The sequence below is a fragment of the Lissotriton vulgaris genome, chromosome 4_1 (assembly GCF_964263255.1).
Source record: "Lissotriton vulgaris chromosome 4_1, aLisVul1.2, whole genome shotgun sequence".
Lineage (NCBI taxonomy): Eukaryota > Metazoa > Chordata > Amphibia > Caudata > Salamandridae > Lissotriton > Lissotriton vulgaris.
The window spans coordinates 772,709,676-772,731,880 of record NC_141691.1 but is presented as its reverse complement, the minus strand read 5'-3'; the positions used below and the strand labels follow the sequence as shown (position 1 = coordinate 772,731,880).

The following is a 22,205-nucleotide window of genomic DNA, read 5'->3' as shown; positions in this document are numbered from 1 at the left end:
CAATACCAGTCCGAATGTGCAACGAAATGCAAATATTTTGATGACTTAGGTTTAAGGAAATAGGTCAGTGGTACAGACTGTAACTGCAGAATAAAATGACCTACTTCGGCTGAAGTAAGGTAGATCTTTAATTAATAGGTTTGTGGGCTTTTTTAAGGAATGTGAATACACAAGTGTGTATAGATACTCGGATATAATTTGTACTGTGACTCAATGGAGGGTCATGAATGAATAAGTATAATTTTTTGACTATGATTGAATCAGAGCAACTACTCTAGTGGCAGATTGTGTACTGTTCGAGATAAAGGAGTTCCTTGTGAACATTGTTTTGTGCTTCTTTTCTAAACTAGTGTAGATCAGACAAGAGTTCAGAATAGAGCAGAGCAGGAGATAATTTTTAGTAGTCTTAATGCGAGAACTGAATTTCCTTTATTTGTCTCCTTGAGAATCCATTCTAGGTTGTGCTCTTACTTACAGGACATCAATTTTATTTCAACTTTCTGTAAATTGATGCATTCATACTTTGATTATTGATTGATACTAACTTGAAGATTTCTGCCTCCTGTAAACCCCTAACATTTAATAAACCTTTATGGTTTGAAACTAATCAGTATTTGACTTTCACATGGAGTCCAGTGTGCTTCACATTTATTGAATGTATTGTTTTTTTGAAAAGCCTTAGTTGCTAATTTCAGTCTGGTCGCGATTTTTGGGCCCCGAAATTTGCACAAGGCATAGCACTAACATATATTTGCTTACACACAAAAGTCCACCACTCAAGTAAAGCGAAGTAAATGTAATCCCGAACTTGAGGATGCGGACAGTGATAGTTCACAGCTAGTAAAGTCTCATGTTGAAGCAGTCAATGCATTCAGTGAAAAGCACGGAGCATCTTACACCCTGGCAGACGATCAGAGTACGTAGTAGGTGTATGCATTACAATAACAATTACTCGCGAACAACCCACCACCCTTGTACACGTTTCCATTGGAACTGCAACCCCATGTCAACAAATTACCCCTCCCAAAAAAACTGGTACTAAGCTTCATCATTACTAACCCCACCTGCCAAACTGCAGACACCAAAATACTTTCCTTACACAAGCAAAGCAAATATGTGGCAATCTATTGCCACCAACACTAAATGTTCAGCTGCAGTGTTACACCTATTCTACCCCTAATCTGCACATCATATGACCTTTTGCAATGGAAATTCACAGGCAGGAAATCCCAACTGCATAGTTTAAGCGAAAAATCTACTATACAGATTGACTATTAAAAAAATTATAATTTGTCAATGAGTAAAAGTACTCATTGGAAACCACAGTACTTGGTACTTCAGTGACAGGCCAGGTTACACAAATCATAATTACTAATTAGATCACCACAGAAGGATAAGAAAAAAGTCAACTCTGAAAAGAATCAAACTGGTAACCTGCAGGTGACAGACGCATCTACAAAGTAATTGTCATTTAATTTATATAGCGCTTACTGACGCAGCATCAAAGTGCTTTTTCAGCGAGTCCCATGCTACTCCAGAACCCAAAAAGGATTAGTGATGAATTAGTATATGGAGATATGAAATTAATTTGAGCAGTGGACATGCAAGTTTATTTGTATTGAAAAGGACAGTGGGGGATAGAAGATAGAAGGGTTTGCATTTATATAGCACTTGCTGCCACTGATGGGGTGCAGTTGCATTTTTCGGCAGGTAGCACGCTACCCCGGAACCCAAACAGGATTAGTGGGGAATTAGTATAGGGGAATAGGAAATTAATTTGGAGCAGTGGACATGTGGGATAGTAGAGGGAAGGGTTTGCATTTATACATGCGGAATGCTAAACCCACTGATTTAGCTTACCCGCTGATGAAAAGGGAAATACAGTCTTTGAAAGGCAAGTGAAATAATGTCCGTGAATGATTCACTGCAACAGATGGCTCCTGCACGCACACTACTGCGGCTACGAAAATCAAACCATTTTCGAAAAGCAAGGCTTAATATGGTGTGTTAAATAAGATGGTAAAGACTCATGTTGAAGCACTGAATTCATTCTGGGACAAGCACTGAAACTCTTCCACCTTGGCAAGCACAGTCCATGACTAGTCAGGATAAAATTTCCCAGGGCACAGGGAGACCATGAGCTCTCGAAAGATAAAGGCCCCATATAAACCGGTTTTACCAGAGCGCCCTACTTACCTTGGCTTTGCGCAGTAAAATCAACAATCACCACATGCAGAAGTGAGATTGTGTATGTATCTGCACCTCAATACCTGGGGCTGTGTGGAGCACTCTTCACTCATATCTGTGATCCACAATTTTAATATAAAATTATGGACGAAAAGACCTAATGGCTTGACCCAAGCCCTGGTTCTGCAATGACAATCAATTTGACGATGGCTGGGTCAAAGAACAATGCAGTGCTGGAAGCTCCACTGAAGGCAATGGAGCAGCCAATATAGGCCTTTTGCTCTAAAATTCCAATGCTGGACTTTCTTTTTCAACCTTTTTAATTTAGAACATTTTACCCTCAGCTGTGACATCCTCCAAGCGTATTATCATCCTTCAGTTAAACTAGTGTTTAAAAGGACTTTTTCTCATATTAGGCCCAGGCCTAGAACTTTGTGTGAGGGACCTTCAGTAAGCCCTTGGCAGCAGACTATTGGGAATTATGAAGTTGGCCCCAGCCAATCAGAAAGTTTAGAATTGTGACACCAGCTACTGCTATTTACTTACACTCCAAGTTCAGTGAAAGCCTGAATCAGGGTCACATGGCCGGTTTGCTACCTTGCACCTGATGAGCCTGTCAGACACAGATGCAGATGGCCTCATTGCCCATATACTAAGAATGTGTTGTTATCTACCCTTTATCTCATTCCCTTTTGCATTTGGCTTAGGATTGGAATTGCAGAGCGTACAACTAACAGCACTTAACGCGTTAAGTTGATGCATTTACATTTGTCAATACCCTCAGTTATGGCCAAAAATACGAAATTCTAAGAAAGAAGGTTAAAATCTTCCATTCCAGTCCACCTATTGCCTGAAAGCTCATCAACAATATTCACACAGGAGTCAGTCACAAGCGCCAAACTAGTACATTCAGAATTATGCCAACACCATTGTCTTCAGCATGATATATTGACACCTAGTCTGCTCCGATTCAGAAATTCTCTTCAACTTCATCACGGGGCCCGGAAAAGTAACATAAGTAATTTTCTTCATCATCTCACTAAGCTCTATAGCTTTTCTAATTTAATTGTTGCTTTTAATGCATACACATCACACTTCAACACTGTCTCTGTAGTTATTGTGGCGATGAATAAGATGCCAGAAAATTCTCTCAGAGAACTTAATTTTCAAGAATTCAATTTTTGTGATATTTCAATCTGCTGTGGAAATATTTATCAGTGTGGACTGGACACTAATTTACCGCTGGGCATGTTTTTTTTTCCCCAGTGGAATACTGCACATTTTTTCCAAATTTTCCTTGGCAACGTCAAATGCAATCTTCGATCTTCTTCGCTTCTAAATCAGCAGAATGGTGAGAGTTCCTTACAAGGCAACCGTTCTACCAGGCACCACACACCTCTCCACAGAGGCGCACGCCAATTACAGCATGGATATGTTTAACTGGGGAGGGGGGGGGGGGGGCTCATGTGGGCTAAAATGGTACAATAACCTTTCAATATACAGAGTTGAGCAAATCAACTTCTTAACCCTACAGTCAAGTATTTTCAGAACTGACCTCTCCCAACTGGCATTTTAATTAGATCCTCAATGTTTCGCCATCATAGGCCGTCCCTGCTCAAGATTTTTCAACCCATCATATTGAGCTCTCAAATGATCTTGGCACAATAGTGTGCAGCATGACAGACCACAAAAATGCCAATGGTCGAGGTCAAGCTGGACAATATGCGCCCAAGTGCCAATTTGTGGTAATCTATTGCTGACCCCCTTAAACCATAAAATACACTTGAATTTGCAGTCCAATTTTACATATTTTTTAACCACATCCGTGCAGGTAAGATTTACCGCCGGTGCTGAGCCCTAATGAAAACGGGAGTGGTCATGACGCAATGGTTCCGTCATGAGCACAGCTCAACCGATGCTCATGACGGAACCGTTCCGTCATGAGCATCGAAGGGGTTAAACTTCATCTACTATAATTTTGTCCTTTTTCCCTCAGCCATTCATCAGCTGTCCAGCACTATAAAAACTCACATATCTATTCAATCACTGAGGTCTTGCAAGAAGCCTCTGCACACATTCTCAAGAGGGCAGAGAACCAAAAACACGACCAGAATACTGCTGGATTGAGGACAAAAAGAGAACAGTCTATGTACAAGAAGCCCTACAGCGAACTTTTAGTACACAACCCATTGAAACTGGTCTTTGTTTTTTTTTTAAATATTTTAAATTGTTAAACGTACTTTCTCTATAAATCAAGCTGCCACTGTGCAATTAGAGTGACGAGTTAAATGGAAAGTCTGTTGGAGCCATCTTAAAACGAACAGAAAAAATGTAGCTCATTTGGTCTTCGCTGTGGATTCTTGGCATTTCCACCGAATAGAAAATAAAAAATAAAAAAACACATACCTAGGAAGCCAAACTCATCTGACTTCTATACTTCTTGGCAGTTAACAGACTCAGAATGCTAAGGTTAAATCCAGCAATAGAAACCTCCCGTTACTCTCAGCAGTCATTTTAACGTCACCATGTTTTCCTTCCAACCACCATCGATGCCTGCTTCAAAAGGCCCTCATTTACACACCCCGCCTACATAAACCTCGTAGGCCGGGTGTCTGTATCTACTTGAAGGAAATGAGGAGTAACCCAAGAAATTATGGAATGGAATTACATACAGAGCTCCCAGTTTTACAGTAGTTACCTTTTTTTTTACATTTCTGTCTGTATTTATCCATATTTACTTTTTGGCCATCTTATAGGAATGTATCCATATTTATTTTGTGTTTTGCGAATAAATGGTATCGTAAAACTGTATATTTCCACATTTATTTGACTGATGAACATTTACTCATACTTTGCTGCCTGCCATATTTTTGCATTTTAAGCAGCCAAATACAGGAAAACACTACACCTCCAGGTAAATGTCAGTATTATAATACAACTATGTCAACATATGCCTGTATTTATGGACATCTCAAACTGTTTTTTCACTTTCCATGTTGTCTATCTGCTCTACTGTTGTCCTGGAAAACACAAAAAACAGCATGGAGAGTCGCACACAAGAAGCATAGTTTTCTGCATTTCGCCGCTTTTAAAAATAAATACAGACAGTAAACATTGTTTTCTGTATATATTTACCCGTACAAATGGGCACAAAGGGAAAACTGGGACACTTAAATACATATTACCCCTGTAATTTATCAGTTCTGAGAAGACACTCAGTGCCACTTATAATAAACTCTGCCCCCACAGTTACTGATGCCCCAGAATCGACAACCCGAGGTGGGGCAGAGCGACACTCCAGGGCTATCGAATGAGGTCCTTAGTCACCTTAACATTAAGAATTCCAAAAAAGCTCTGAGCACACTGCTCATTTAGATTGAACAACTTTAAACTCAGACACATTATCGCAATTGTGATTCTTCATGCAACCCCCCCCCTCCAATCCACCGATACCCACAATAATTACTCTATCCATTGACTGTTTCATTTGAAGGTGGATTCCAGTCTAACATTTGCCTTTGGTTGGAGTCCATCTTGGAAGGCCTCAATCACATTACATCTAATCATGGAAAGAGCGCCATGCTTTGGAAACCTGGCCTGGCGCATCACCCCTCTTTGAGGAAGAGTCCCACCTTAATTACCACAGCATACTCTAGATCTGCCTATGTAGTTTAAATGGTAATATATCTCATCTCCTTCCAGGCTCATTTGACAGATCAGATGGAGTTAAGAAGGACGGGGGTGGAGAGGTGGGGGGGAGGGGGGTATTCCAATGGTAGGGTCACCAGATTTTGGAAAAACCGAGACAAACATAAGTATATGACTATAATTCTGCATCCCCTGGGAGGCACAGAAGGATATATGACGTTACAACGCGATCAAAATGATAGCAGTACATCACAACACAACTTTTACAACGCAAGTCGTTACCACGACTTGCGCTGTAGGGTGCTGGACTTAGGAATAGTATGATTTACTATTCCAACTCCAACCTACGTACAGTAGGGAAGGTGTTGGAATAGTAAATCACACTATTCCTTAGTCTAGAGCGCCCTCCAGTGCAAGTCGTGCTAACGACTTGCGTTGTAAAAGCTGCGTTGTGAATGTATTTCGGTGTTTTGACCGCGTAGTAAAGGTTGTTTCCCGGCACAGAAGGACTAATTGCCAGTGCTCACCAACATAGAAAAAGCAGACAGTGAGGCACCAAGGGAAAAACTACTTTTAGAACATGTGTACATCTGTGTTAATTACATTTTTTTTTTATAAGAGCTACTAACTAATCCTGCACAGAAATACATGAAAGCTTTGCCTCTGTGTTCTTTCGACCCTCTCAAAATACCGGGACACATGCCAAAGTTACTGAAATTTGCTGGGGCAGATGGTGAAAACTGCCATTGCCCCTGCACAACCAGGACGGCTGGTCACCCTCGCCTATGGGAATATGCTACAATTCAACCTCACCACCAACCCTACAATTAAGCTTTTTTTCTACACTTAAGGGCATTTTAAAGAGTTATGTAAGAGTGTGCGTGGTCGTCCCCAATTACCAAAGAACAGTTGCCTCCCCCACCACATTATCTTGAAAAAAAAGTGGGTGACGAAACGAGGGCTTCCAAGCCTTTGCTGAAGTCTTATAAGACATTTCAGGGTCTCATGGTGGCGTCTAGTAGGACCTGCACAAGACTTTCCAACTGTGATTAAACTGCCCTCCCCGCCAACACACATACAGAATAAGAGCAATACAAACACAGCAACAAGAAGGCTACCAGAATTCCTGAGCTGTATTCATTTAAAAAAAGAAAACACCAAGGGGCAGCTCGGCTAAGGGGGAGGAGCGTCGCCCCACTGCCCTCAGAGCAGGCAAACTAAAATTATAATCACATTGTTATTTTCGTAGCTATAGGGCTGCGTCAGGGCAGGCGGGGCTTGTGTCACAGCCTGGGAGGAGGAATGGTGTGTGCACATTAAGTGCCATTGACGGTTTGGCCAACCGTCTTGGGTTAGCCAAACAGTCATAGGTACTTAGCATATTTTCGACCAGGCTGTAATACACATCCTGGGTGGAGAACATGCACAGGGTCCCAGTCCTTGTCTGAGCGCTGAACCACGGTTCTCAGACCAATCACAACGTTGCATTGCAGTGTTGTGATTGGTTTAGGGGAGCCTGTGTGCTTTCTCCTTCCGGGTCGAAGAAACGATGGAGGAGAGACGGAGGCCGGTGGCTGTGAGGAGGTAACTGGTTTTATTTTTTGTATTTTGTTCCCCACGCCCTGTCAGCCACCACTGGAAACACCTTGACTAACAAAGAATTGCAGAAATCAATCATTTCATCCATGTTAATCACGAACAATTGCTACTAATCAAGGTTCTCAGAAAAAGTGCTGCTATTCATAAATATGAATAATGAGCCGGAAATGGGTCTCAAGTGTCAGCAGTGCACATTGTAAAACAAACTCTTCCACAACTCCAAAAACAAGTTTGGAAATCCTATCCAAATAAAAGAAAAGATCTACAAAGAAATTACATTTTAGAGGGTCTAGTGGGAATTAATGCAAAAAAAAATGATTCCAACATTTGAGGTCAACAAATGTAATAGATCACGGTCTTAAATACAAATGTGTTGAACACTTCCCTTTTTTTTTTTAACTTAACAAAGGCTGGAAAATGCATTCTAAATTGTTCACTGAGGCTTCTGGAAACTAATGTTCTGATCCTGGTTTCCCCACTTCACCAAAATGAGTGTTCGTGGACAACTTGATCAATTTTATTTCCTGTGCTGCTTACTTATATGCCAAAAAATTTAAGCTAGGAACTCTAAGAAATATCAAGTGGTGGGAGTAAAACTGGATAGCCACATGTCTTTATAACATCTAGATAACAGAGGAATTATGTACCCAAAACACACTTATTATCTGTGGCAACATGTTTCACATGTCTGGGAACACCGCATCCTGAACACAATTTCAACATGCATACTTTTTTATTTGCAAGAAAGGCACGATTGCTAAAAACTAATCTAAGTACCCAAGGAAACAGCATCGCTACAGCTAAGGAATGTTTATAACTGGAATTTGCTGTTCCAGAGAACAAAATGCCCCACCAGTGAAAGGGGATTAGTGTAGTACTACACGCAAAAAGTCCTTTACCTTCGAGTGCAGATGAAAAATGCACTTGTAATAGTAGGGACTTGACTTTGACAACACGTTAGCACCCATAATGCTGATTAAAAAAGCTTCAGCGTGCCCAGAAGACCATGGTTTTAACACAAAACCATTACCACAAAGATGCAGCTTTGCTTTCTGACACTAACCACCAAGACCCACCGTCAGCAAGCGCTGGATCTCTGCCACATTATCAGTTACCGTGAAACCAAGACCGGGCTTAGATTTCTGCTAAAAGAACTTACACGCCGCTGACTTCTCAGTCAGCTTGCATTAAATATTTAACCAAATGTCAGACTGCGATGATGCATCATTTATTATATTCGAAGAAGCCTATCTTCTGCGAGTCCTCCTCGTCTCAAAGGTTTTTAGGCCAGGGAGCTATGGAATATGGTTTTGTTACAGGCTCTGAAAGGCCTCACCTTACCTTACCTTGGAAGCACTTGGCAGAGCGCCGCACAGATACATTTAGGCGCCTTTAATGGGTGTTTTGCCACCTGAAGTGCAGCTCTCCGCTTGCACCAATTCAAATGCAGTTTACATGCTTTTTTGGTTCGGCTCTTTTTTTTTGCTCATCAATTATGTAAAAGAGACAATAGCACCAGGCAAACAAACAAAAATAGCAGGGTTAGGTGGGCATTCCACATAATACAACTTTGAGTCCGCCAGGCTTCTGAATAAGCAGAAACGGGACTGTAAGCTAACAAGCGGAATCGCATTTATTGTGACAATTCTAAAACAACAAATAAGGACATAAAACAGCATCATTTTAACAACGTGCTTTGAAAAATAATGGAATCAAGCTGTGTCGGAATCATCAAGACCCAGGCATGAAGTTAGTACAATCTAACAGCGCTGCAAGTCCATATCAAAGACAATACAGCGCTATACAAATCTCTATTGAACATAACATTTTCAGGAGATTGTACCAAATAAAAATTCCGTGGCACAGCAGAAGAACCCAAGTTTCCACAGCTGATGACACAACAGTATATAGTCAATACACAACAAAAACCAGCATTGGTAAAGCCAATAGGTATCACCTAAGCAAGAGCTATTGGTTTTGCCAATGTGTTTTAGCCATGTTGTACAATAGTGTGGCTGCTATTCAGCATGGCTAAAAGTTAGTGGCGTCAAGGAGAGTGGAATAGAGTAGAATGGTTAAGAGTTGAATACAGGAATGTACAGTGGAGAGGCAGAGAATGTGGTCTATTGGAGTGGCATAGTGTGGAGTCATGTAGAGTGGCTAACACTGGAGTGGCATAGAGTGGACTGGTGCAGAGTCCATTGACATTGAGTGTTGCAGAGTATAGTGGCGTAGATTGCAGTGGCATTGAATTCAGTGGCATCATTGAAGCATCGCAGAATGCAGTAGCGTAGATTAATGTGGTGCATAGTAGAATGCAGTGGGCGGAGAGTGTTGCATAGTAGAATGCAGTGCGGCACAGTTGAGTGATGCAGAGGTGCACAGTAGAGTTGAGTGGCATAGAGTGCAGCGGCGTATAGTGCAGTGGCACAGAGTGCAGTAGAGATGTGCAGAGTTCAGTGGAAGACCGTGCAGTGATAGTGTCGTTATGTAGAGAGACTTGGCTAAGAGTAGAGTGGCACAGAGTGCAGTGGCATGGAGTAGCCAGAGTGGCACAGAGTAAATTGTTTCGAAGTAGAATGAAGTGGAGTGGTGCAGGGTAGAGTGCAGTTGTGTACAATGGCATAGAGAGTAATGGCGTAGAGTAAAGTGGTGTAGAGTGCATCTGCATTGAGTTCAATTGTGCAGAGTAGATTAGATTGGTGTACAGTGGATTGGCATAGAGTTGAGTGCATTGGCATAGACTAGTGTATTGGCATAGAGTGCAGTGTTGCAGAGTGGCATAGAGTACAGTGGAGTTGAGTGGAATTGTGCACAGCAGATTGGTGTGGCCAAGACTAGAGTGGTGAAGAGTGCATTGGCATGGATTAGAGTGGTACAGAGTAGAGTGGTACATGGTAGAGAGGTGTAGAGTGCAATGGTATGGAGTGGTGCAGAGTGCAGCGGAGTGGTGCAGACTAGAGTGGAGTATTGATGGTGTGGTAGCACACTGTCATTACAGACAACACATTTTCAATTGAAATGACCATTACATTTGCACAGACATACAGTTTTACCAAAACAAAGCCAGCAAATGGAAAGCAGGACAAAGCAAGTTACAAACCACAAAGCCAAAGCCAGGCAAAGAGCAGGATGCATTCCTAGGTCAACTTTATGAATGTCTCCAAGAGGTCTTAAGCAAACCAGACAAACTGAACTGTAACTTAATGATGCAAAGAGTTACATACCTAAAAACACTCAAAAAGGCCTGCTCTGGATCGGTTCACCCTTATCAGTTTATTATAGACGTATTGTACTTCAGCTTTGGCCTAAAGTTAAACCAGGTGTGGCTTATTTTAGATCGCAAAGTCTTTGCCTCCTTAAGATCTGACTGATATTTATGTTTGTTTGACATAATTTTCATTTTCTTATCGATTAAATTTGAGGTCCGGCTGGACTTCTCTTTTCATGATAGTGCATATTGTGGCCTATAGTTATTTGATACTGTAATTCCCCTTGTAAGGACCGTTGTTGCCTTTTGATCCTTAAGATCTGAAGCCTCACTCAAGTCCTACACCTGCCCACTGGTGGGCTTTTTGCTACCTACTTGGAGAACTCATAACTACGTCATGCATACAGATGCAAGGGCTCATTTTGGCTTCTGTTTGTTCGCCGTCTAGGCCAGGGGAAAGGTTGTACGGAAATGTTGAACGTGTTGTGAAAAGCAGACAGAACAGGGGCAACGTGACATCTGTGCCAGGAGCAACAAGGTCAAATAGGCCTTCCGTTTATGTGATATTATTTTAACTATTCCAGTTCTGATCACAGTAACCGGTCGTGCTTTTCAACACATACCCCAATTCAAGCACACGTAAAAAAACAGTCGACTCATAACCAAGAGTCAGAATCAATAGTGTCTCCCAGCTCCAGTTTTGGGAAGATAATCGGGGCAGCCCAATATCCCCAGGGAAGCTTGAGCAGTTTAGAAAAGAGCTAAACAGGCGCACACACATCATTAGTAGAGTGGTGTGGCTCACTGGTTAGAGGCGGCAGACCCGAGAGCAGATGACGGCCCGGGACCAGGGTTCAATTCCCAACGCGGCAGGGTCGTGGACCAGGGGCAGCGGACTCGATAATTCTCACCTCGGTGCCTACTCTAACCAGGGATCACACTCGGCAACTATGGGCATTAGCTTTCCTCATCTCCACAACGGCCCCCCACATACGCCGGGGATGCCTGGTTTCACCATGGAGATACCAAGTAGGGACCATCTCACAGGGAAAGCCAGTACGGGTTCCCCAATTGTCTACTGCGCAGAGATACTCCTTCGGGAGTCGATTCTAGCGCATTACAAACCCACAATTAATTAATTAAGGACCACCAACGGTCCAGTCCACTTCCACTACTAGATTGCGCTACTCTTCCAATCACCTCCCGACTGGATCTCTGCTTTTGAACCTGTATAGTGCTTCGTACGCTGCCTTCGGCTAGGTTCACGCTGTACAAATACCACATACATACATGGATAAAGGTATGTATGTGGTGCTAACTAAAGGTTAGCACCCCAGAAGGGGTGCTAACCTTTAGTGGCCACAAGACAATAACTTGTAGCAACAACTACCCCGTTGTTTTGGATCACCAATCAACCACTTATGAGATGAGGAATCTGACGAAGCAACTCTATTGCTGGAATGGCATTTCTTCCGCTCTGCTCTCAACACACCGCTGAAGGCACTGTATTTCAACTTGTGTTTCACTGAAAAACGGCCGTTGGGAATTAGAATCTGCGTAGACCAACACAGGTCGTTTTAGGGCCTGGGTGGGGGTGGGCGGACGCACCATGCTCCCGTCCACACAACTTTTCCTATTCCGATCTATTTTTACAGTCTGGTGCATTGGTATGTTGGCCCCGCGCCAGCAGCATTCTTCTCAAGGGCTTCACAGCCATACGCCAGATTTCTGAGACCGTTACTTCATTTTCTCTCCGTTTAGGAACAGGGCTCAATGTAATTAGGGGGAATTACTGCGCATGAAAGTTAAAGGTCTTTCGATGTACATGCATGTTTTGTGGCATGACATTTTCTGCAAAAGTAATCTCTGGCTAGTTGCTGTACATACAACAACCACATTCACAGTTTAGCAAAAAAAAATAAAGAAAAAAACAATAGTTGTTTAAACAAGAGAATGTTGGGGAAAACAAACGGCAGCTTGCATATTTCACAATCCAACGCGTTCTGTGGCTTTAATAAGGGGACTCTCTTTGAACTTTGCAGCCACCCGACTCTTGGCGAGTGTGACGCTGCAGTCACAGCTGTCGCCAGGCTGAACCCTTCCCCGTCTGCACAGCGCGAGTCCCGCTCTCTGGCCACCTCACTATCACTCAACAGTCCCTGACAAAGATCAAATTGTCTGATTCCGGAATTAAACAGAAAGGGGGAAAAAAATACTCTCGACAGATGTAACTTTAAGCAAGTGTGAAGCCAGACATGGGATGTAAAATGTTAATGGGTAGTTGTTAAGCAAGGGCATTATTCAATTTCCATTCATATAGGGCCGTTATCACTTAAACCAGATAGGAAAACGACTGCGCAAAACTAAGATTCTAAATGCAAGTTTTAGAAAAACGCCTTAAATTTACTAGGACAAGAAGCAATTGTGTGTGAAAATCAACTGCATTTAGTTTTAGAGCACTGTAACATGGACTAAAAAAACAAACGTTTCTGTCCATAGGTGTTCATTACATCAATTGGAAGAGAAAATACTTAAATGCACTACTGTTAATAGATAAATTATCTTCAGGAGATATTTTAACAGATATTAAGTAAATGCTTTCTTGTTGTTTTACTTCTTTGTTATTGGCGTCAAAGCAAATCTAAATTAAACATACCCGTTTGCTCATGGATAACACAAACCAGAAGTTCCTTTGCTTTGCCAAAGCGTCACCTCGACTGCCTACTTTTGAGTTTTTTCATGAAATTTACATTCTCTCCCTAAAAAGGCCATCATTCGAATGTCTAGAAGAACAGAGACATGGCCAGCCGCGTGCCCTCCTTTCGGGTCAATCATTTGCCAGTTTCAATGGAGTGCAGCCTTTTGCTGCAGAGTTTTTTGTTTTTTATTGGCTACATTTGTCACAGCAAACAGCGCTCATCTGTTGCAGATGTGCAGCTCAATGAAGATGTTGGTGGAAAGCCCATGAGGGCCTGAAAGAATATTGTGGAGGAAGTAGGAAGGGCTGCACGCGCCTAGATTTCACCACATTAATGAATGGTCCTTTTGTGGGGGGGAAGATGGTACTTTGCGGATGGAGAACACAATATGCATATTCATGTTTTTCAATTCTTCCATCACATCTTTTAATGGTTTTTGACAAGTACAACCTTAATACCAAACTTTTTCAGCCATTTCGGTTTGCTTTTGTGGGTCAATAAGAATAATGAACTTCTTATGCCTCAAGAGGTCACTGGGCAGGTGCACATTGTTGCCCTACAGAGGCAGTCTTGCCAAAAAGCTGGTATGTGCACTGCCATGTACTCCTACAGAGATGAAGGCAGTTACAGGAACTATTAACCTTCAGTGTGTCAGGCCATAGCCACCTGATCAACAGCAACTCTCTTGAAGGCAGTCAGAGGAAGGCCTCGAATGAGTACATCAAGTGTCTCCAACATCAGCTTGTGACAGAAGTAAACTAACCCCCAAATCCTGCAAGCAGAAGAGGAGCAAATAAGAGAGACTGCAAGCGTAATCTAGAGAGAGGCCCACCTGTTCAATGAAACCTTATGCATGCCTATGCAATTCTACCTAGCTCTGCAGGATCTAAAGTAGCCCTAGACCAGGGGTCTCCAAACCGGTCCTGGAGGGCCAGATCCATGCCAGATTTTTAAAATAACTACATGTATCTCAATGGGGATATCCCAAAAATCTGGCATGGATCCGGCCCTCCAGGACCGGTTTGGAGACCCCTGCCCCTAGACAGATGGGAGTGAAAACAGTATCAGAAATTTTGCTCCTGCACCCGAGCTATCAAAATGCCATTTATCTCAGTTGTTCTCGCCTCCATCTCAGGCATAATCATTCCTACGGCCTTCAACTAAGACAATTGAGTTCTACTAAAAGAGATGTTTTTAAATCTGAACAGTGAGCACAGGAGTGTGTTTGAGCAGCAACCATTGGACACTGTGTCGATTTTAAGCACAATGGCCCAACACTGCACCCACTTCAGTTCTAAATCTTAAAATATGCAGCCAAATACAAAATTAGCAAACGCTCACTGTAGTCAATATGTAAAGTCGTCAAACAATACACTGAAGAATGAAGCGAAGCTCCAACAGTGCCTTGCACCGTACCACGCTGAGAAGGCATGCTCACTCAAATCCAGCAGTATCATCAGAGACTTCACGGAGGCGCATGTGAGAACCAACAGGCATCATATCAAAACCTCAAACATTGCACCTGTGGAACTCGAGTGAAGGTTGCCTTCAGGCAGAGGGCACATAAACCGATGCCTGTGGGGCACCATATGGACTTGCATCACTGACACGTCATACCTACGTGCGAGCCACCCAACAGCCGGGACAAGGCCTCCGCCTTGGCCAGGGAATGGCGAGCCCACCTGATTTTCAGACATCGCCCTCAGCGGTGCATGCTGCTAGGCAAATGTGGATCTTACAGCAAGCACAAGCCTCTAGATCCGGCAACTGAGCACTGAAGGTATTGCAAGCACGGTTTCAGTGTCACAGAAGACCACCCTACTATCCTTAGGGGTCTTTTATCACCTCCATTGTTAATCAGGCCTCGCGTCCCTAACCTGGCTGCATCCCGGCTCATAGGGCGATAGTGTCTACTCTGCATGTTAGCATAATGTCAGACACACACACTAAGTGTCCTTTTTTTATTTGGATTAGTCCACTTGCAAAGAAATAAAAACATGAAATCTCATTACACAAATTAAAATTATAGTAATGTTTGACTTTCTAATTAATAAAAGATATAGTGCGTCTGCGCCCACTACTCTTCTGGGTGCGTCTGAGAAGGACCCAGGAGCTCCATAATTATGCTGCAGTTCTAGGTGAACTTATTATCCTCAACACAGGCAATAAGATCAAGTGGTTGTGCAACCTGAGACAGCTGGTTGTGCAACTGGGCTTAAGTGAAGCATGGTTGGGCCAAACACCGCCTCCCAAGGTAGTGATCAAGAAGCTCTATTGGGACTGGGTACAGGAGATGGCCATACGAGGAAGTGAAGGGGGCCCTCTCTCCCAGCGTTTCCTGGAGATCAAATGGACAAGAAAACTCGAACCCTTCCTTGATTATATAGAGAAACCACTGGACAGATCACTTTACCTAAAACTGAGGCTCAGGACCTAACCGGTGAATGACTTTACTTTTGGGTGGAAAGATTCAGGTGCTCTACCAGAAGCCTGTCCCGGTTGTGCAGCCCCCAACAAGTTTGTGGCTCATTTTTTCTTTGCCTGCCCGGCACATAGGGTTGCCAGGAAGATATGGTTAAAACCACTATGCAAGGGGTTGGGCCTTAGATGTCACAAAATGGCCCTACGGGTCCTCTGCACTGATACGTCCTCCATTGCTATGGTATGTGGGGTAGCTAAATATTTGGGTAGTGCGTGGCAGGCACGTACAAGGAGGTCCAAGCCCACCCCCCACCCAACCTAACCGCCAGTTGGCCTCAAGGCAGGATGTGTCTTCTAATGGTTCTCATGACAACGGTTTTTATTAGGTCTCGCCTGTCGATGCGCATGCGCATCGAGCAAGGCGAGAGTATTGGCACTTATCGGCTCTTTATCCACACTGCAAGGAATCGTGGCGATTCCTTGCAGTGCACGATAAATTTAAGCTCAATGCGCATGCGCATTGAGCTTAAATGCGCGTGCACATGCACCCAGCCGCCTACTCTCTCTCTCAGCCTTCCCACAACTCCGCCCCCTCACTACTTGATTGCACGGCCGCTAGGCCGTGCCTCCCCTACTCTCCTCCCCCCTCCTCCTCTCCTCCCATGCCTGCCTCTCATATTGCCTTGCTATAACACTCTTTCTTCGTTTTACAACTTCTCGTTATTCACAATGCCCTTTCTTTTCCGCTTTCTTTGTGTTACATGGGGACCTTTGTGTGCTACTAATGGTGGCCTTTTATGTACATGAGCATTTTTGTCAGGATAGCCGTAATACGGCCTTAAGATTTAGTTGGAGCCGCTTCATTATACTTTTGACTTGTCGGTTTTCACTTTTACTAACGAGACTCCGAACCTCCCTAATTATATTTTCGGGACTTTTAACCTCCGCAGCGGTAATTCAGCCCGTTGTTTATCTCGCCATCCACAACGGAGGTTCGCATTCTAGGCTTTCTCTACCTGTGGAGGCTATAACCTTGCCTTCCGGGTCGGGTGGTAGTCACTTCCGGGTCGAGGACGCGAGTCTCATCGAGGGTGATTCTACACAGGTACGGTTGGTTGGTGTTATATTGCGGACTTTATCTTATATCTTTTGGACACTGCTTGAATTAGATAAGTAGCTTTCAGTACTGGGATCGATCTACTAATAGATCGTTTTTTTTTCTGACTTTTTAGAATTCGAACACCACACGAACCCATGTGGTGTATTTTGAAGAATTTCTTAAACTCCACGATTGGAACCATAGATTTGTTGTTCGCATAGATATGCGTGAAGTTGGCGTCTCCTCTACACAGTGTGTTGAACCGTTTTAAGGGGTAAGAGACCACCTTTGTGTGGTGGGGGTAGGATTCATGACAGCTCAGTGCATGTACCCAATTATAGGCTACTTCAGTTTAATACAGGGGGCTGTGTCAATACATGTACCCGGGACACCAGGAACACTAGAACAAAATGTCATGGGTGCAATTTTGAAGACATGCGTCTCGTAACTGGAGCCCCGTTTCTGTCTTATCTGTCTATACAGCGCTAAGAGGGGTGTTATGATAATAAAATGGCTTCCAGCTCCGGCCCCCAGGTTGAGTTTGCTTTCTTTCCTCTGTTGACATTTCACCCCCGGCCTTCTCCAGATTCCGTTACAAGTGGACAAAGCACTACAGCAAGTGGTTGTGTGTATGGAACACCCTCTGCGGAGGCCACAGCGTTGTGTCGTTCTCATGCGGCCAGGGGGCATTTGCTAGCTTTTCCGAGAGGAACCCCTCACCCTCACCCTCAACCCCTCAAACTCACCCTCACTCACCCTGACCATCACTCACCCTCAACCCCTCACTCACCCTCAACCCCTCACTCACCCTCACTCTCACTCATCCTCACTCACCCTCAACCCCTCACCCTCACTCACCCTCAACCCCTCACCCTCACTCACCCTCAACCCCTCACCCTCAACCCCTCACCCTCAACCCCTCACTCACCCTCAACCCCTCACCGTCACTCACTCACCCTCAACCCCTCACCCTCAACCCCTCAAACTCACCCTCACTCACCCTCAACCCCTCACCCACACTCACCCTGACCATCACTCACCCTCAACCCCTCACTCACCCTCAACCCCTCACTCACCCTGACCATCACTCACCCTCAACCCCTCACTCATCCTCACTCACCCTCAACCCCTCACCCTCACTCACCCTCACTCACCCTCACTCACCCTCACTCACCCTCAACCCCTCACCCTCACTCACCCTCAACCCCTCACCCTCAACCCCTCACCCTCAACCCCTCACTCACCCTCACTCACCCTCACCCACCCTCACCCTCACTCACCCTCACCCTTACTCACCCTCAACCCCTCACCCTCACTCACACTCAACCCCTCACCCTAACTCAACCCCTCACCCTCACTCACCCTCAACCCCTCACCCTCACCCCCTCACTCACCCTCACTCTCACTCACCCTCACTCAGCCTCAACTACTCTCACTCACCCTCAACCCCTCACCCTAACTCACCCTCACTCACCCTCAACACCTCACTCACCCTCACTCACCCTCAACACCTCACCCTCAACCCCTCACCCTCAACCCCTCACCCTCACTCACCCTCACTCACCCTCACCTTCACTCACCCTCAACCCCTCACCCTCACTCACCCTCAACGCCTCACCCTCAATCACCCTCAACCCCTCACCCACCTTCACTCACCCTCACCCTCACTCTCACCCACCCTCAACCCCTCATCCTCACTCACCCTCAACCCCTCACCCTCACTCACCCTCAACCCCTCACCCTCACTCACCCCCACTCACCCTCAACCCCTCACCCTCAACCCCTCACCCTCACTCACCCTCACTCACCCTCAACCCCTCACCCACCCTCAACCCCTCACCCTCAACCCCTCACCCTCAACCCCTCACCCTCAACCCCTCACCCTCAATCCCTCACCCACACTCACCCACACTCACCCACACTCACCTTCAACCCCTCACCCTCACTCACCCCCACTCACCCTCAACCCCTCACCCTCCCTCACCCTCATTCACCCTCAACCCCTCACCCTCACTCACCCTCAACCCCTCACCCTCACTCACCCTCAACCCCTCACCCTCAACCCCTCACCCTCAATCCCTCACCCTCACCCACACTCACCCACACTCACACACACCCACACTCACACACACCCACACTCACACACACTCACACTCACCCACCCTCACTCACCCTCACCCTCACTCACCCACCCTCACCCTCATGCTAAAGATTTACAAAAAAAACCATTAACAATTCTAAAAGCACTAACTCTAATGCTGCGAGACCTATTGCATTTCTAATGCTTGTTGTATATTTTAGCAATTGTATAAATTGAGTAGTATGTGATGTTGTATGATCACATAGGATTGGTGGCTCCTTGCATTTTTATCTTTTTAATGTACTGTACATTTATATTTTAGTAATTTTAAACGAAATTGAGTAGTATGGGATGATGTATGTTTATATAGGATTGGTGGGCCCCTGCTCTTTTTTTTTTTTTTTTAATGTACTGTATAAATTGTATACTTTTATGATGAGATTTTTTATCGAATAAAGTAAACTACTACTATACTTTCTAATTATTTTCACAGAATCCCCTGAAACTTCAAACTATATTTTTTTCACAAGAATACTTATGTAGGCTGCAACAGCATAGAGCAGTTCAGTGAAAACACCTTTGATATGATGCATAAGAGCTTCACATTTATTTCTAATACAGATCACAACTTTTGTTCCAGAACGACAACAATGAACAAAGTGTCATAAGGTCCAGTATCTAAATTGAACAATTGGAACTAGGGATTCTGGGCTGAAATCCCAGCTCTTCATGCCCAAACAATTCTGCGATCCTGGGCAAGTCACTTTACCAGTCAATGCTTCATTTTCTGTACCTAGCAAAATTGGAAGCGGTCCTTCTGATGCGAAGTACCGAAATGAGTAAAGATCTCCAGGTTGACACACCGTACATCACATAGGATATTTCAGCCAACCCCAGGCTACTGGTGATCCTCCGCAAACAGGAAATAGACTCTGGTCTGTGACATAATCCCAAGAACAGGGTGAGAAGGTACCAGAATCTGACAGCCCTGAGATAACCATACTAACAGTGCCATACAATTCTCTGATAACATAACAAATGACTCAGATCCCAGAACTGATATGATCACCAAACACCTCACTCATATATGATTCGGCGGAATATAATACAGCCCGATACAAAACAATATATATAACTTTAAGTGCTGAACATAGACAAGTTTTTTGCTCACTCATCCCAACATCATCTACCAGATTACATTTGAATGCCTTATTAAATTTTCGCTGACATCATATAAAAAGCACATACAATTAATCAGCTCTGCACCTCCCACCTCCACATTATAGTGTGCGTTATGGGGATTGTGCACGAAGAATGCAAATATAGGGTGTCGGACTTCGGATGACCAGGTCGTGCGACCCAAAATCGGGGGCATTTCGCAAAAATGGAGGAAGGACTAACATTTTGCATCAACAAAATGGCAAAGATTGACAGCGCTCATCAACATAGAAACACAGAAGAGGAACTAAAAAAATAAAATGCACTTTTTATAACCAGCATATTACCTCCTAATTAAATTGCTTACTCATAACAGCTGCTAACCAGGCCTTTTTAGGAATACCTAAAATAAGTGCCTCTCATTGTTTTCAGTTTACCCTCTCAAAAAAACCGGGACAGTAGCCAAATTGCCCGAAATCTGCTGCAACAAATATGGAAACCCCGGGAGTTTCCCGGCAAATGCGGGACGCCTGGTCCCTCCAGTGTCAGTACGCCAGAAGGCGGCACTGCCTTGAGCTCGCCGTCTGAGGATCGCCTACCTGTTGTCTGGCTGCTTGGCGTTGGCAGGCGGAGGGTGCAGCACCGTCTGGTTGCCCTCCATCTCCACCACACACTTCGTGCTAAGATCCAGCTCTAACAGATGGAAAAGGAGGCACAGGAAATTAAGCGATTAGTGATCAAAGAACAACGACGAAAAATAACCAACAATACAAACGTGGAAATAAGAAAAGAGAAACAGCAGAACAGAAAACGAAAAAAAAGCAACAGCTGTGCAAATTAAAACTAAAATAAAATGCCGTATAAAGCAAGTTGCAGTAATACACACATGCAGCAACAAAACGGTGAACCTATACAACTTGCGGAAGATATGAGAGCCATCAAGGGAAATTGTATTGTGTCACACTAGCGATTAGTGCACTTATAACATTAGGATCAAGGGAAAATATATATTTTCTGTTGTGAACCCATACAACTGCCAAAAATATGAGGGTAAAACAAGGCAAATGTCTAAGAAAAGAAAAAGACAAGTGCGTTTCACAAAAAACTTGCACGGATCAACTGGCAAAAACTAAAGTTGCGACTCGACAATTGTACAAAGCATCTTGATAATGGAAACAAAGTATATAAAACATAGCAACAGCGTGAGACAGAAGCATAACAAGAGGGGATATTTTATTTTGTTCTTTAATGTGGACCGAAAAAAGCCGTGCAATGCTGTATAGCAAGGCTAGACTACTTTGGAAGCAAAGTGGAAGAAGACAAGTGTGGATAACAAAAAGTGCAGAAACACACACACCTATGTAAGGCAAAGAAGCAAGCCAGACAAGTGTGCATCCCAACTTTGCCAGCAGCACATGGCAATGGCCCTCGCACATAGGGAGAAAGACATCTGAACTCAGCGATATCGCAAATAAAATAAAAGAGAGAGGAGGTGAAAACAGAATAAAAGTGCATCATACCTCGGCGGTTCATGGGCCGGAGCCTGACGGCCACTTTGACTTTACTGTCAGACATGTCTGCTCTGCACGGCGGCTCCCTCCCGGGATTACGGACTCCCTGGAGTTCGGCTGCAATCACGCGAAGCCCCGAGGGCGCTGCGGGCGGCGCCGGGCTCGGGAATCCTGTGCACAGCTCCCAGGCGCAGCCTGCTCCATGCCCGGCCGCCCTGTGCGCATCACAGACCCGCAGCCTCCTCACGGGGATCCCGGGCGCTGCGCTCCACCCTCAGCCCGGCCGCCATCTTCCAGCGCCGTCCGCGCCGCGGCACCAGCAGCGAAAGACCTCCGGGATCGGGCACAGCCGGGAGCCCCGTGTGCTCCCCCAGAGAAACCGTGACTGCCGGAGACAGCCGAAAGAGCACGGAAAGAGCCGAAGATCCGCCGCACGGAAACACCCGAAGCTCTTCGGCAAACTTGGGCATTGAGGGAGAAGCGTAAGTACGAGGCAAGAGAGGCGACTGGAGGTCGGGAGGATGACATGCAGGCTACTTATCGCGCGCCCAAGGCCTCCGAACTGTGATTTTTCACAAATCCCTGTCACATA

General features: G+C 44.6%; 1 protein-coding gene across 1 annotated transcript in view; it reads right to left on the bottom strand.

The window, feature by feature from the left end:
• Positions 1–21,985, bottom strand: part of KIF13A (kinesin family member 13A) — a 762,232-nt gene extending 740,247 nt beyond the window's left edge. The window contains exons 1-2 of the mRNA XM_086965110.1: positions 21,623–21,985; positions 20,702–20,795 (exon numbers count right to left, since the gene is read on the bottom strand). Of these exons, the coding sequence (XP_086821236.1) occupies positions 20,702–20,795; positions 21,623–21,677 (149 nt within the window). The 5' untranslated portion in view covers positions 21,678–21,985. The remainder of the gene's footprint in view (positions 1–20,701; positions 20,796–21,622) is intronic.
• Between the last annotated feature and the right edge of the window lie 220 nt (positions 21,986–22,205).